Consider the following 12,876-nt stretch of genomic DNA (forward strand, 5'->3'; position numbering starts at 1 on the left):
CTTGCGCTTTACTGGAAACCCTAAATGCGCTAGAATCATAAGAACTGATATCATAAGCTTAAAATATAGTTAATGTCATATGTTTGTTAGAAATTTCTGTTTATTTTTTTAATATAGACGAGGCTGCGTCGAAGGGTGCTTCTGTCCTGAGGGATACTATGAGAATAACGAACATGAATGCGTCGCTCAGGATCAATGTCCATGTTACCATAATGGTTTTGTTTATCAACCTGGTTCAGTGAGACAGGATGAATGCAATAACTGGTAAGTTTAAAAGAGGGGTGATGTACAGCTAATTTCTCACAAATTTTAATGTGTTCTTTTCCAACATACATGTTAATGCTTTAGTTTGTTTCATATGTATCAAATTTATTTTTAGCACGTGTACTGGAGGAAAATTTCAATGCACCAACGTCGACTGCAACTGTAAGAGTAACTTTTTTCATCACTTTTCTTCCTCGTCTGTAATGTATACAAAAAAGACCTAACTAAGTCATACCAATTTGATTCCTTATCTAGCCCATTGTGAAAAACAAGGTCGCGTGTATTCTTCGTGTGGACGAACTTGTGCCAACGCTATGTTAAACAAGGAAGACATGACATGCGAGTCAGGATGTTTTTGTCCAGAGGGTCTAGTTTTACACGAAAACAATACTTGTGTTGAACCAACCAGTGAATGCCAATGTAAAGAAGCTGACAAGTTTTTCGACAAAGGCGAAGCATCGCCATCAGATTGTTCAAAGTAAGTTTTATGATTATATGTACAATAGTGCATCATATGATTCTTGTAATTTCCAGTAATGCTGAAATGTTTATGCCTTGCTTGTATAATTACTTTATTGGCGATACTAAACAATCTCATATCATTATTAACACCTTAAAATAATATGTAAATGCAAGGATTCTTTGATTACTTTTTTCATATTATAGAATATGTAACGGAGACCGAACCTGGAAAAACGTTCCTGGAGTCGATCCTAAGCCACAATATGATTGTGCTGCTTTTGGTCAATTGCATTATCGTACTTTTGATGGATTGACATACAAAGTCGATGGACAACAGTGTCAGTACATTTTAATGTCTGATTGTCGAAGCAACGGACCATTCTGTGATCTTGAAGCTGCCAATATTAACGTTCGAGTTCGCAATACGCGATGTATTAACAGTTTCGAAGCATACATGTGCAAAGAGGTTACTATTGAGTTAAAACTTCCTGGTGGAAAAGCTGAAATTGTCATGCTGCAGCAAACAGTTACTGTCAAGTTTGGTGTGCAAACACTGACATTCAACAAAGGTACCTATCCACAACCAAGAACCGCTGTTTTAGATGGGTTAGAAATATTCAAGGTAAATTAAGCTTGTATTTTTTACATTTTGACTTTTTTTGTTTTGATGCCACACGATGATGACGTCAGTTTTAAAGGTGTTAAGTTTTTTTAGCTTTTCTGTGACTGAAATGAAACTTAGTGTTTACTTAGCTTTTGTTCTTTTAATCTACAGTCCGGTCTTTATTTGATCATCCGTGCTTACAACTTGGATTACACAATCAAATACGATCAACAAAATCGTGTTTATGTCATTCCTGGAAAAATCCATCATGGTACAGGAAAGTTTGCTGGTCTCTGTGGTAATTTCAATGGACGAGATGATGATGACTTCACAAAATTGGACAATTCGTTAGCTAAGAATGCGCTGAAGTTTGCCGAGACATGGAGTGATCAGTCCACCGCATGTCCAGAACTAACAGAAGCAGTCGACACATGTGCTGCAAATTCAGACCGATTAGCTTGGGCACAAAAAGGTATGCGAGACAATGTGTTTCCAAATCATACAATTTGGAATACCAAATAAAAATTAATAATTAATCATTTTCTATAAAAGAAAAGTTTGACCTACGAGGGAGTTAAACCAAAAACTTGGTAGCGTCGTTATCTTAGTTAAAAAACAACTTGATAGAGTCTTCACAGAAAGTAGTAGTGCACCATTTTCTCATACGTATATACTCTATACGAATATTGAATTGATGTAAAATGTCTTTTCTCGGGTTTCATTGGAAGTATCCCCCCCCCCCCCCCCCAAAAAAAAAAAAAAAAAAAAAAAAACAAACAAACAAATTAATTGTCCCTCTGCCTGTTTAATTATGCTGCTTAAACAACGGCAACTTAGGGTGATTTTTAAACCAGTTTGTATTTTCAAGTTTGTATTTTCAGATCTTTTAATCTTAATTGTGCTAAGAATATGCTAAGAATGATTTTTCGCCAAACAGTAAGGATATTTGTTGTGAAACGAAAAAGAAGCGCGTAACAGACTTATGAAAAAGCCAAATCTTAAAATCAAATGTTACCCTCAGGTTTTTTTCCATCCTACAAATGTTGAATGTAGGATGCAAAAAAACCCTGAGGATAACAACGCCATCTATTGGTAGTATTTCTAAATCTTTATTCATTTTAGGATGCAACGTTATCAAAACTGGAAATTTCACTGCCTGTCACAACACTGTGCCTCCAGATTCATTTGTCGAGTCCTGTCAACAAGAAACTTGCTTATGTAAATATGGTGGTGACTGTGCATGCTTTTGTTCAGCTATTGCTGCATACGTGCAAGAATGTAATCGACATGGTGTCCCAATATACTGGAGAAGAGAAGGACTTTGCCGTATGTTATTATTATTTTTGGCAATTAATATATTCTTGAAAGGCGATAGTATGATGTTATGATGCGATATTAAAAGAAAAACATTTAATGATTTTTTTTGGTATTAAAATCTAAATATTAGTGCTACCATGTAACTAGCTTCAACACCTCTCAATTTTACAGGTTTGGACTGTTGCGATCCTTGTGGTCATTCATACGGTTACTACACAGATAATCATCTTCCTGAGACTTGTTACCAAAAAAACGAAACCTGTGACCAAAATAAGAGATGTTGCCGTGGCCCTGTAGTAGAAGGTTGTGGTTGTCCTGAAGGAACATACGATGACGGACACCATTGTCAAAATATTACCACATCATCAACCATACCTTGTTCTTCATCTGTTGTACCATCCACTTCTGTGTCTGTGAGTTCAACAGTACCTGTATCATCCACGCCAATTTCCTCATCACAGACAGTGTCTCAATTATCTTCTACCATTACAGTTTCCAGTTCTTCAGTAAGTAAACAAGAGCTCTTGAAACAATTTTGTTAAATTAGATTACACTAGAAGAAAACCACATATGAATTGCAGGCCCCCTTTTTGGTGAAACTCCCTTTATACCACCATTTACCACCATGTTAGCGCATAATTTTTACAAAGTTATTTTTCAATTTTTGCGTTTAATTTTTTAGCTATCGTCTACGTCAACACCAGCGTTATCAACGCAAACAGTAATTGTGGAAACATCAACACCGCTGTCTTCTTTTGAATCTGTCCTTGTAACAACTTCTGTGGCATCTTCCAGCTCTATAACACCAAGTCCTTCCAGCTCTATTTCTTCGACGGAAATTACTACTGCAATACTACCAACGTCAAGCAGCTCGTTTGTGCAACCTAGTAGCAGCGCTTTCGTATCAGAATCATCAAGCTCTGCCACTGCACCAATTACCACAACAGTTGCTTCACCAACGCCCAGCAGTTCTAATGTTGTTCCATCATCAAGTTCTGTTGCACCAAGTTCGTCTAGCGCTGCTACGCCATCTGCAAGTACTTCTGTCGTTCCACCAACCTCAAGCAGCTCGTTTGTGCAACCAAGCACCAGCTCCTTCGTACCAGAATCATCAAGCTCTGCCACTGCACCAATTACCACAACAGTTGCTTCACCAACACCAAGCAGTTCCAATGTTGTTCCATCATCAAGTTCTGTTGCACCAAGTTCGTCTAGCGCTGCTACGCCATCTGCAAGTACTTCTGTCGTTCCACCAACCTCAAGCAGCTCGTTTGTGCAACCAAGCACCAGCTCCTTCGTACCAGAATCATCAAGCTCTGCCACTGCACCAATTACCACAACAGTTGCTTCACCAACACCAAGCAGTTCCAATGTTGTTCCATCATCAAGTTCTGTTGCACCAAGTTCGTCTAGCGCTGCTACGCCATCTGCAAGTACTTCTGTCGTTCCACCAACCTCAAGCAGCTCGTTTGTGCAACCAAGCACCAGCTCCTTCGTACCGGAGTCATCAAGCTCTGCCACTGCACCAATTACCACAACAGTTGCTTCACCAACACCAAGCAGTTCTAATGTTGTTCCATCATCAAGTTCTGTTGCACCAAGTTCGTCTAGCGCTGCTACGCCATCTGCAAGTACTTCTGTTGTTCCACCAACCTCAAGCAGCTCGTTTGTGCAACCAAGCACCAGCTCCTTCGTACCGGAATCATCAAGCTCTGCCACTGCACCAATTACCACAACAGTTGCTTCACCAACGCCCAGCAGTTCTAATGTTGTTCCATCATCAAGTTCTGTTGCACCAAGTTCGTCTAGCGCTGCTACGCCATCTGCAAGTACTTCTGTTGTTCCACCAACCTCAAGCAGCTCGTTTGTGCAACCAAGCACCAGCTCCTTCGTACCGGAATCATCAAGCTCTGCCACTGCACCAATTACCACAACAGTTGCTTCACCAACACCAAGCAGTTCTAATGTTGTTCAATCATCAAGTTCTGTTGCACCAAGTTCGTCTAGCGCTGCTACGCCATCTGCAAGTACTACTGTAGTCCCACCAACGTCAAGTAGTTCGTTTGTTCAACTTAGCAGCAGCTCTGCCACTTCAGTATCTTCAAGTTCTGTGACGGCACCAGTTACGACTACGGTTTTACAGTCAAGTTCTAGTAATGTATGTAAATTGAAATTTTATTATTACAAACATCATGCTCACCTGCTTTGATGTACAATGATTTTTCTAACAATTGTTTTCATACTAGGTGGTTTCAACTATTGCAAGGTCTTCTTTGTCTCAAGTTTCAAACACAATTCCAACATCATTGTTAAGTGAAACATCATCGTTACCGGTATTCACTCAATCAACATCGACTGCAGGATCGTTCTCTTTTCCTTTACCAGTAAGTTTCCATTACACCTTTTACCACAAGTTTTGTGTTTGCTCAAAAACTTTGAAGTTTCAATTTGTGGCCATTTTGATCAAAACGTGTATTTGTTAACAAACCTTGCGTTCTGCAACCATTTGTAGAAAGCGTATAATTACGAAAATGAACTCGATAATCGCGTTTTAGGCTAAACCAATCTTGTTTGTGAATCTTTCAAGTATTCCCCTTCCCTATGAAATTGTTTGTGACTAAAAAAGCTGTTAGATTTTTGCATTGAGTTTTTATTTTAAAATATCAGTAATTGATGCTAAAAAGGTGTGATGCGCTCCAAATTTTTGAGAAGTACTTAGAAATTTGATGTTCCTATGGGTTACTGCCGTAAAAACATTTCATAATACATTTTGATTACTACTAAGTTGGGTTGATTAAAGAAAGGTTAAGGTGTGCATTATTATCTGCTGGATGAAGCATAAATGAGAAATATTTTTACATATTTTATAAAATTCACACTGTAAAGATTCACCTGACGATTTTTTAAACTTTCATTGAGTACGTATTTTTATAACCAACTCCATTTTTCATTTCAGCGTTCGATGCCTGGGATAAAAATTTGGTTTCATCTTTAAAGTTGCTAAGCGTAATATTGAAATTTTTCAAGATTTCAGCTTGATATTTACTAGTTTTGTGTGCTTTAGTTTTTTTATTTATTATAAACCTTTTTTTATGAGGGACTGTTTTTTAGGTTGCTTGTCAGATTATCTAGTTTAAAGTCTTGATTGCCTAACGTTCTAAATTCTTAGACCGGAATGTCGCTAACAAGTTGCCTAGGTTTCGGCCCAAACCTCAGCCTCTGCTCTTTAGCAACTCGATGCTTATAAAAAAGGTGTTACTTTAGGCTGACTATTAGACTTATGGTGTGAGCATTCCAAAACGGTCATGAGTTTTTTCCTCGTGGCTCTAAAAATAAAAAATCCAACTAGAACTCTCTATTTCAGAGGATGATAAAAATATATGAACATACTGCCAGTTTATTATTATCATAACTGAACACACACTTGGTGTTTCAAAAGTTTTACAAGGCTTATTTACCGAAAACATAACAGTAAACTGCGGATTATACCAAATTAGAAAATAACCTAACAAACATATGATGGCATAATATTGCTTCAAATAATATGAGGAATAATCCTTTTAATGTAAATTTCGGTATTTCACTCTAACAAACTCCATGAAATCTATGCACGACAATTGAAAATACTCAGAAAAAGATTTACGTTAAATACATAGCCATCAACCATGCTTTCGCTATTTTCGTAACTACCTTATTCATTTTCTTGACAACACATAATCTGTTTTGTTTTTTAACTCCATTCCTTCTAATCATTTAGCCTTCATTATCATCGACAATAACATCTGCATCAACATACTCTATTATTGTTGAGACGTCAACTCCAACATCTTCTTTTGAATCAGTTCTTGTCACATCTGCCAGTTCAAACATTGTTCCATCAACAAGTTCTGTTGCTCCAAGTTCGTCTTCCACACAATCGGCAAGTACTACCGTTGTTTCACCAACCTCCAGCAGCTCGTTTGTTCAACCTAGCTCTAGCTCGCATATACTACAATCGTCAAGCTCTGTGACCGCACCAGTTACTACAACTGTTGCTTCACCAACACCAAGCAGTTCTAATGTTGTTCCATCAACAAGTTCTGTTGCTCCAAGTTCATCTAGCGCTTCTACTCCATCGGCAAGTACTACTGTGGTGCCACCAACGTCAAGCAGTTCGTTTGTTCAACCTAGCAGCAGCTCTGCCACGTCAGTGTCTTCAAGTTCTGTGACTGCACCAGTTACGACTACTGAGGTTTTACCAACAACTGTTCTTGTAAGTTTTTTTTCTGCGTGAAATTGAAAATGTTAATTTCTTGATCCGCTCAGTTCTGGTTCTATTTGAGGTAATTTCATTTGTATTATCACAAGTTTCTCGAAATATCTGAATGTTTTTATTTTCATGCTACCTCGCGTTGTTAACGTTTCTCTGAAAGAGTTATGTATTGGGCCATTACCTGGTTCTTTTAGTTTCTCTTTCATGTTAATTTCAACCAAATTGGCTTTTTTTATCCTGACTGTAGTTGTATTGGCTAAGTCCATCTTTTTGAACAAACAGAATCCCACAGTATGTAATTCATTTCTCCGGTGCAAAAGTTAAATAATTCGGTAATTTCCGTTTAGCCAACACCATCTCCTTCATCAGAACAAACTGTTATTGTTGAAACTTCGACACCATTGTCTTCATTCGAATCTGTATTGGTGACATCAACTAGTTCATTTGTCCAACCAAGCACCAGCTCATTCGTACCGGAATCATCAAGCTCTGTGACTGCACCAATTACCACAACAGTGGCTTCTCCAACACCAAGCAGCTCTAACATTGTTCCATCAGCAAGTTCTATTGCTCCAAGTTCATCTAGCGTTTCTACTCCATCGGCAAGTACTACCGTTGTTCCTCCAACCTCCAGCAGCTCGTTTATTCAACCTAGCACCAGCTCGCATGTACTAGAATCGTCAAGCTCTGTGACCGCACCAGTTACCACAACTGTTGCTTCACCAACACCAAGCAGTTCTAATGTTGTTCCATCAACAAGTTCTGTTGCTCCAAGTTCATCTAGCGCTTCTACTCCATCCGCAAGTACTACCGTTGTTCCACCAACCTCCAGCAGCTCGTTTGTTCAACCTAGCACTAGCTCGCATGTACTAGAATCGTCAAGCTCTGTGACCGCACCAGTTACCACAACTGTTGCTTCACCAACACCAAGCAGTTCTAATGTTGTTCCATCAACAAGTTCTGTTGGTCCAAGTTCATCTAGCGCTTCTACTCCATCGGCAAGTACTACCGTTGTTCCACCAACCTCCAGCAGCTCGTTTGTTCAACCTAGCTCTAGCTCGCATATACTAGAATCGTCAAGCTCTGTGACCGCACCAGTTACTACAACTGTTGCTTCACCAACACCAAGCAGTTCTAATGTTGTTCCATCAACAAGTTCTGTTGCTCCAAGTTCATCTAGCGCTTCTACTCCATCCGCAAGTACTACCGTTGTTCCACCAACCTCCAGCAGCTCGTTTGTTCAACCTAGCTCTAGCTCGCATGTACTAGAATCGTCAAGCTCTGTGACCGCACCAGTTACCACAACTGTTGCTTCACCAACACCAAGCAGTTCTAATGTTGTTCCATCAACAAGTTCTGTTGGTCCAAGTTCATCTAGCGCTTTTACTCCATCGGCAAGTACTACCGTTGTTCCACCAACCTCCAGCAGCTCGTTTGTTCAACCTAGCTCTAGCTCGCATGTACTAGAATCGTCAAGCTCTGTGACCGCACCAGTTACTACAACTGTTGCTTCACCAACACCAAGCAGTTCTAATGTTGTACCATCAACAAGTTCTGTTGCTCTAAGTTCATCTAGCGCTTCTACTTCATCGGCAAGTACTACTGTGGTGCCACCAACGTCAAGCAGTTCGTTTGTTCAACCTAGCAGCAGCTCTGCCACGTCAGTGTCTTCAAGTTCTGTGACTGCACCAGTTACGACTACTGAGGTTTTACCAACAACTGTTCTTGTAAGTTTTTTTTCTGCGTTAAATTGAAAATGTTTATTTCTTGATCCGCTCAGTTCTGGTTCTATTTGAGGTAGTTTCATTTGTATTATCACAAGTTTCTCGAAAAATCTGAATGTTTTTATTTTCATGCTACCTCGCGTTGTTAACGTTTCTCTGAAAGAGTAATGTATTGGACCATTACCTGGTTCTTTTAGTTTCTCTTTCATATTAATTTCAACCAAATTGACGTTTTTTTATCCTGACTGTAGTTGTATTGGCTAAGTCCATCTTTTTGAACAAACAGAATCCCACAGTATGTAATTCATTTCTCCGGTGCAAAAGTTAAATAATTAGGTAATTTCCGTTTAGCCAACACCATCTCCTTCATCAGAACAAACTGTTATTGTTGAAACTTCGACACCATTGTCTTCATTCGAATCTGTATTGGTGACATCAACTAGTTCATTTGTCCAACCAAGCACCAGCTCATTCGTACCGGAATCATCAAGCTCTGTGACTGCACCAATTACCACAACAGTGGCTTCGCCAACACCAAGCAGCTCTAACATTGTTCAATCAACAAGTTCTATTGCTCCAAGTTCATCTAGCGCATCTACTCCATCGGCAAGTACTACCGTTGTTCCTCCAACCTCCAGCAGCTCGTTTGTTCAACCTAGCACTAGCTCGCATGTACTAGAATCGTCAAGCTCTGTGACCGCACCAGTTACCACAACTGTTGCTTCACCAACACCAAGCAGTTCTAATGTTGTTCCATCAACAAGTTCTGTTGGTCCAAGTTCATCTAGCGCTTCTACTCCATCGGCAAGTACTACCGTTGTTCCACCAACCTCCAGCAGCTCGTTTGTTCAACCTAGCTCTAGCTCGCATGTACTAGAATCGTCAAGCTCTGTGACCGCACCAGTTACTACAACTGTTGCTTCACCAACACCAAGCAGTTCTAATGTTGTACCATCAACAAGTTCTGTTGCTCCAAGTTCATCTAGCGCTTCTACTCCATCGGCAAGTACTACCGTTGCTCCACCAACCTCAAGCAGCTCGTTTGTTCAACCTAGCTCTAGCTCGCATGTACTAGAATCGTCAAGCTCTGTGACCGCACCAGTTACTACAACTGTTGCTTCACCAACACCAAGCAGTTCTAATGTTGTACCATCAACAAGTTCTGTTGCTCCAAGTTCATCTAGCGCTTCTACTCCATCGGCAACTACTACTGTGGTGCCACCAACGTCAAGCAGTTCGTTTGTTCAACCTAGCAGCAGCTCTGCCACGTCAGTGTCTTCAAGTTCTGTGACTGCACCAGTTACGACTACTGAGGTTTTACCAACAACTGTTCTTGTAAGTTTTTTTTCTGCGTTAAATTGAAAATGTTAATTTCTTGATCCGCTCAGTTCTGGTTCTATTTGAGGTAGTTTCATTTGTATTATCACAAGTTTCTCGAAAAATCTGAATGTTTTTATTTTCATGCTACCTCGCGTTGTTAACGTTTCTCTGAAAGAGTAATGTATTGGGCCATTACCTGGTTCTTTTAGTTTCTCTTTCATGTTAATTTCAACCAAATTGACGTTTTTTTATCCTGACTATAGTTGTATTGGCTAAGTCCATCTTTTTGAACAAACAAAATCCCACAGTATGTAATTCATTTCTCCGGTGCAAAAGTTAAATAATTAGGTAATTTCCGTTTAGCCAACACCATCTCCTTCATCAGAACAAACTGTTATTGTTGAAACTTCGACACCATTGTCTTCATTCGAATCTGTATTGGTGACATCAACTAGTTCATTTGTCCAACCAAGCACCAGCTCATTCGTACCGGAATCATCAAGCTCTGTGACTGCACCAATTACCACAACAGTGGCTTCGCCAACACCAAGCAGCTCTAACATTATTCAATCAACAAGTTCTATTGCTCCAAGTTCATCTAGCGCATCTACTCCATCGGCAAGTACTACCGTTGTTCCTCCAACCTCCAGCAGCTCGTTTGTTCAACCTAGCACTAGCTCGCATGTACTAGAATCGTCAAGCTCTGTGACCGCACCAGTTACCACAACTGTTGCTTCACCAACACCAAGCAGTTCTAATGTTGTTCCATCAACAAGTTCTGTTGGTCCAAGTTCATCTAGCGCTTTTACTCCATCGGCAAGTACTACCGTTGTTCCACCAACCTCCAGCAGCTCGTTTGTTCAACCTAGCTCTAGCTCGCATGTACTAGAATCGTCAAGCTCTGTGACCGCACCAGTTACTACAACTGTTGCTTCACCAACACCAAGCAGTTCTAATGTTGTACCATCAACAAGTTCTGTTGCTCCAAGTTCATCTAGCGCTTCTACTCCATCGGCAAGTACTACTGTGGTGCCACCAACGTCAAGCAGTTCGTTTGTTCAACCTAGCTCTAGCTCGCATGTACTAGAATCGTCAAGCTCTGTGACCGCACCAGTTACCACAACTGTTGCTTCACCAACACCAAGCAGTTCTAATGTTGTTCCATCAACAAGTTCTGTTGCTCCAAGTTCATCTAGCGCTTCTACTCCATCGGCAAGTACTACTGTGGTGCCACCAACGTCAAGCAGTTCGTTTGTTCAACCTAGCAGCAGCTCTGCCACGTCAGTGTCTTCAAGTTCTGTGACTGCACCAGTTACGACTACTGAGGTTTTACCAACAACTGTTCTTGTAAGTTTTTTTTCTGCGTTAAATTGAAAATGTTAATTTCTTCATCCGCTCAGTTCTGGTTCTATTTGAGGTAATTTCATTTGTATTATCACAAGTTTCTCGAAAAATCTGATTGTTTTTATTTTCATGCTACCTCGCGTTGTTAACGTTTCTCTGAAAGAGTAATGTATTGGGCTATCACCTCGTTCTTTTAGTTTCTCTTTCATGTTAATTTCAACCAAATTGGCTTTTTTTTATCCTGACTGTGGTTGTATTGGCTAAGTCCATCTTTTTGAACAAACAGAATCCCACAGTATGTAATTCATTTCTCCGGTGCAAAAGTTAAATAATTAGGTAATTTCCGTTTAGCCAACACCATCTCCTTCATCAGAACAAACTGTTATTGTTGAAACTTCGACACCATTGTCTTCATTCGAATCTGTATTGGTGACATCAACTAGTTCATTTGTCCAACCAAGCACCAGCTCATTCGTACCGGAATCATCAAGCTCTGTGACTGCACCAATTACCACAACAGTGGCTTCGCCAACACCAAGCAGCTCTAACATTGTTCAATCAACAAGTTCTATTGCTCCAAGTTCATCTAGCGCATCTACTCCATCGGCAAGTACTACCGTTGTTCCTCCAACCTCCAGCAGCTCGTTTGTTCAACCTAGCACTAGCTCGCATGTACTAGAATCGTCAAGCTCTGTGACCGCACCAGTTACCACAACTGTTGCTTCACCAACACCAAGCAGTTCTAATGTTGTTCCATCAACAAGTTCTGTTGGTCCAAGTTCATCTAGCGCTTCTACTCCATCGGCAAGTACTACCGTTGTTCCACCAACCTCCAGCAGCTCGTTTGTTCAACCTAGCTCTAGCTCGCATGTACTAGAATCGTCAAGCTCTGTGACCGCACCAGTTACTACAACTGTTGCTTCACCAACACCAAGCAGTTCTAATGTTGTACCATCAACAAGTTCTGTTGCTCCAAGTTCATCTAGCGCTTCTACTCCATCGGCAAGTACTACTGTGGTGCCACCAACGTCAAGCAGTTCGTTTGTTCAACCTAGCTCTAGCTCGCATGTACTAGAATCGTCAAGCTCTGTGACCGCACCAGTTACCACAACTGTTGCTTCACCAACACCAAGCAGTTCTAATGTTGTTCCATCAACAAGTTCTGTTGCTCCAAGTTCATCTAGCGCTTCTACTCCATCGGCAAGTACTACTGTGGTGCCACCAACGTCAAGCAGTTCGTTTGTTCAACCTAGCAGCAGCTCTGCCACGTCAGTGTCTTCAAGTTCTGTGACTGCACCAGTTACGACTACTGAGGTTTTACCAACAACTGTTCTTGTAAGTTTTTTTTCTGCGTTAAATTGAAAATGTTAATTTCTTCATCCGCTCAGTTCTGGTTCTATTTGAGGTAATTTCATTTGTATTATCACAAGTTTCTCGAAAAATCTGATTGTTTTTATTTTCATGCTACCTCGCGTTGTTAACGTTTCTCTGAAAGAGTAATGTATTGGGCCATCACCTCGTTCTTTTAGTTTCTCTTTCATGTTAATTTCAACCAAATTGGCTTTTTTTTATCCTGACTGTGGTTGTAT

General features: G+C 40.2%; 1 protein-coding gene across 1 annotated transcript in view; it reads left to right on the forward strand.

Annotated features, from left to right (window-relative positions):
• Nucleotides 1-12,876, forward strand: part of LOC130641746 (mucin-2-like) — a 38,558-nt gene that overhangs the window by 6,581 nt on the left and 19,101 nt on the right. Inside the window, exons 18-32 of the mRNA XM_057448686.1 lie at nucleotides 118-264; nucleotides 380-426; nucleotides 520-742; nucleotides 931-1,348; nucleotides 1,502-1,802; nucleotides 2,453-2,656; nucleotides 2,819-3,153; nucleotides 3,330-4,805; nucleotides 4,894-5,031; nucleotides 6,405-6,899; nucleotides 7,247-8,144; nucleotides 8,541-8,626; nucleotides 8,975-9,958; nucleotides 10,307-11,290; nucleotides 11,639-12,622. Coding sequence (XP_057304669.1) covers nucleotides 118-264; nucleotides 380-426; nucleotides 520-742; nucleotides 931-1,348; nucleotides 1,502-1,802; nucleotides 2,453-2,656; nucleotides 2,819-3,153; nucleotides 3,330-4,805; nucleotides 4,894-5,031; nucleotides 6,405-6,899; nucleotides 7,247-8,144; nucleotides 8,541-8,626; nucleotides 8,975-9,958; nucleotides 10,307-11,290; nucleotides 11,639-12,622 — 7,720 coding nt within the window. The remainder of the gene's footprint in view (nucleotides 1-117; nucleotides 265-379; nucleotides 427-519; nucleotides 743-930; nucleotides 1,349-1,501; nucleotides 1,803-2,452; nucleotides 2,657-2,818; nucleotides 3,154-3,329; nucleotides 4,806-4,893; nucleotides 5,032-6,404; nucleotides 6,900-7,246; nucleotides 8,145-8,540; nucleotides 8,627-8,974; nucleotides 9,959-10,306; nucleotides 11,291-11,638; nucleotides 12,623-12,876) is intronic.

The sequence above is a fragment of the Hydractinia symbiolongicarpus genome, chromosome 4, assembly GCF_029227915.1.
Source record: "Hydractinia symbiolongicarpus strain clone_291-10 chromosome 4, HSymV2.1, whole genome shotgun sequence".
Classification (NCBI taxonomy): Eukaryota; Metazoa; Cnidaria; class Hydrozoa; order Anthoathecata; family Hydractiniidae; genus Hydractinia; species Hydractinia symbiolongicarpus.